This window comes from Bison bison, unplaced genomic scaffold (assembly GCF_000754665.1).
Source record: "Bison bison bison isolate TAMUID 2011002044 unplaced genomic scaffold, Bison_UMD1.0 scf7180017864371, whole genome shotgun sequence".
In the NCBI taxonomy this organism is placed as follows: domain Eukaryota; kingdom Metazoa; phylum Chordata; class Mammalia; order Artiodactyla; family Bovidae; genus Bison; species Bison bison.
Genome location: NW_011494943.1, coordinates 11,143,278 through 11,144,531, shown reverse-complemented (window position 1 = coordinate 11,144,531; position 1,254 = coordinate 11,143,278). Strand labels below are relative to the sequence as shown.

Below are 1,254 nucleotides of genomic sequence, written 5' to 3'. Positions count from 1 at the left end.
CCCATGACCACAGAAGGGGAAGGTGGCCAGCCCAGTTCATCTGAGAATGGCTCTACCTGCTGCGTCCCCATGTCCTCGGGCATGGGTGCCCTACCTGCTCTGTGGGCCATTCCCTCAGTCCCCAAAGATGAGTTGGAGCAGGAAGCCCAGGAGTCTTCCTGGCATCTAGCTCAGTGCCACCCCCGGCCCTTGCCCTACTGCCCCTGGGTGCCTGGGCCTAGGCGCTTCAGCTCTGGGCTTCAAGGAGCCCGTCCTTACCTGCAGGCTCTTCTGAGACTCCTTGGGGGCACGCCTTTGGCCTTTGTGCCTCCTTGCTCCTGGTAATGACATCCAAGAAATGACAGCATCAAACACCAGAGCCCCCTCACTTCCCAGATGGTCTCTGGAAGCTGAACCAACCTGGATCCTCAGGGGCTTGAGGACCCAGGTCAGAGGGCAAGGCAGATCCTGATGGCCAACCCCTACCCCTGGGAGAGTTCAGGAGTGCCCCTCAGTCCTCAAAGCAGCTTAGCCAAGCGCAGGCCAGGAGAGGAAGGGAACACAGAGGAAACACTGTGCTTGCCAAGGGCTCTGAGCAGGAGAGGACAGGCCTGACATGGGAGCTGCTGGCTGCCACCTCACTGCCTCAGTCTCCTCATCTGCGAAGTGAGCACAGTGCCTGTCTTATGGAAGTGCTGTCAGGATTCAGCAAGCAGCTCCTGCACACACACGGCAGGATGAGAATTACTGTGTACCACACAGGTGAGGGAACAGGCCTGGAGAGAGCAAATGACACAGCTGGTGCAGAACCAGGTTGTGAGCTGAGACCATCTGACTCCCTTGCCCTTTCTGTGAAACCCAAGGGCCTCACAGACAAATGGACCAAGGTAAGCAGGGGGCCGCCAGGGTGGGAGGTAAGCAGTGGATTGTGAGGGTTTCTGGAGAGTCCACACTGGTGCCCAGCATTCTCTACTGTCCCCTTGGGAGCTTTGCGTCTGCTGCTTGGCCCTGCATGTCTGGCCTGAGCTGCAGCACCACAACTGAGAGAGGCCCAGCCACCAGAAATGGCCCCACGTGGGCATGACCCAGCCAGCCCAGCACTCACCTCCCCGACGGTGGGGCAGGGACCCCTTGGACTTCCTGGGTCCTGCGGATGTAGTCTCGGGAGCGGATGTCAGCCTGGGGAGGGGGGCTGGAGTGAGAGGCAGTAGCTGGGGTCCCAAGCTGGCCTCTGGACCAGTCCCCACCCAGAAGGGTGGCCTCTCCTGGGAAAGT

The 1,254-nt window shown here is 60.2% G+C and overlaps 1 protein-coding gene across 7 annotated transcripts in view; it reads right to left on the bottom strand.

Moving 5' to 3' along the window:
* ENDOV (endonuclease V) overlaps positions 1-1,254 on the bottom strand; it is a 31,938-nt gene that overhangs the window by 17,842 nt on the left and 12,842 nt on the right. For 3 of the 7 annotated variants that reach the window (XM_010856294.1, XM_010856297.1, XM_010856293.1), the window contains one exon: positions 259-317. In XM_010856294.1, the coding sequence (XP_010854596.1) occupies positions 259-317 (59 nt within the window). Of the gene's footprint in view, positions 1-258; positions 318-1,069; positions 1,172-1,254 lie in introns of those variants that run through there. The other 4 variants (XM_010856295.1, XM_010856296.1, XR_826740.1 and 1 more) reach the window with 3 other exon arrangements.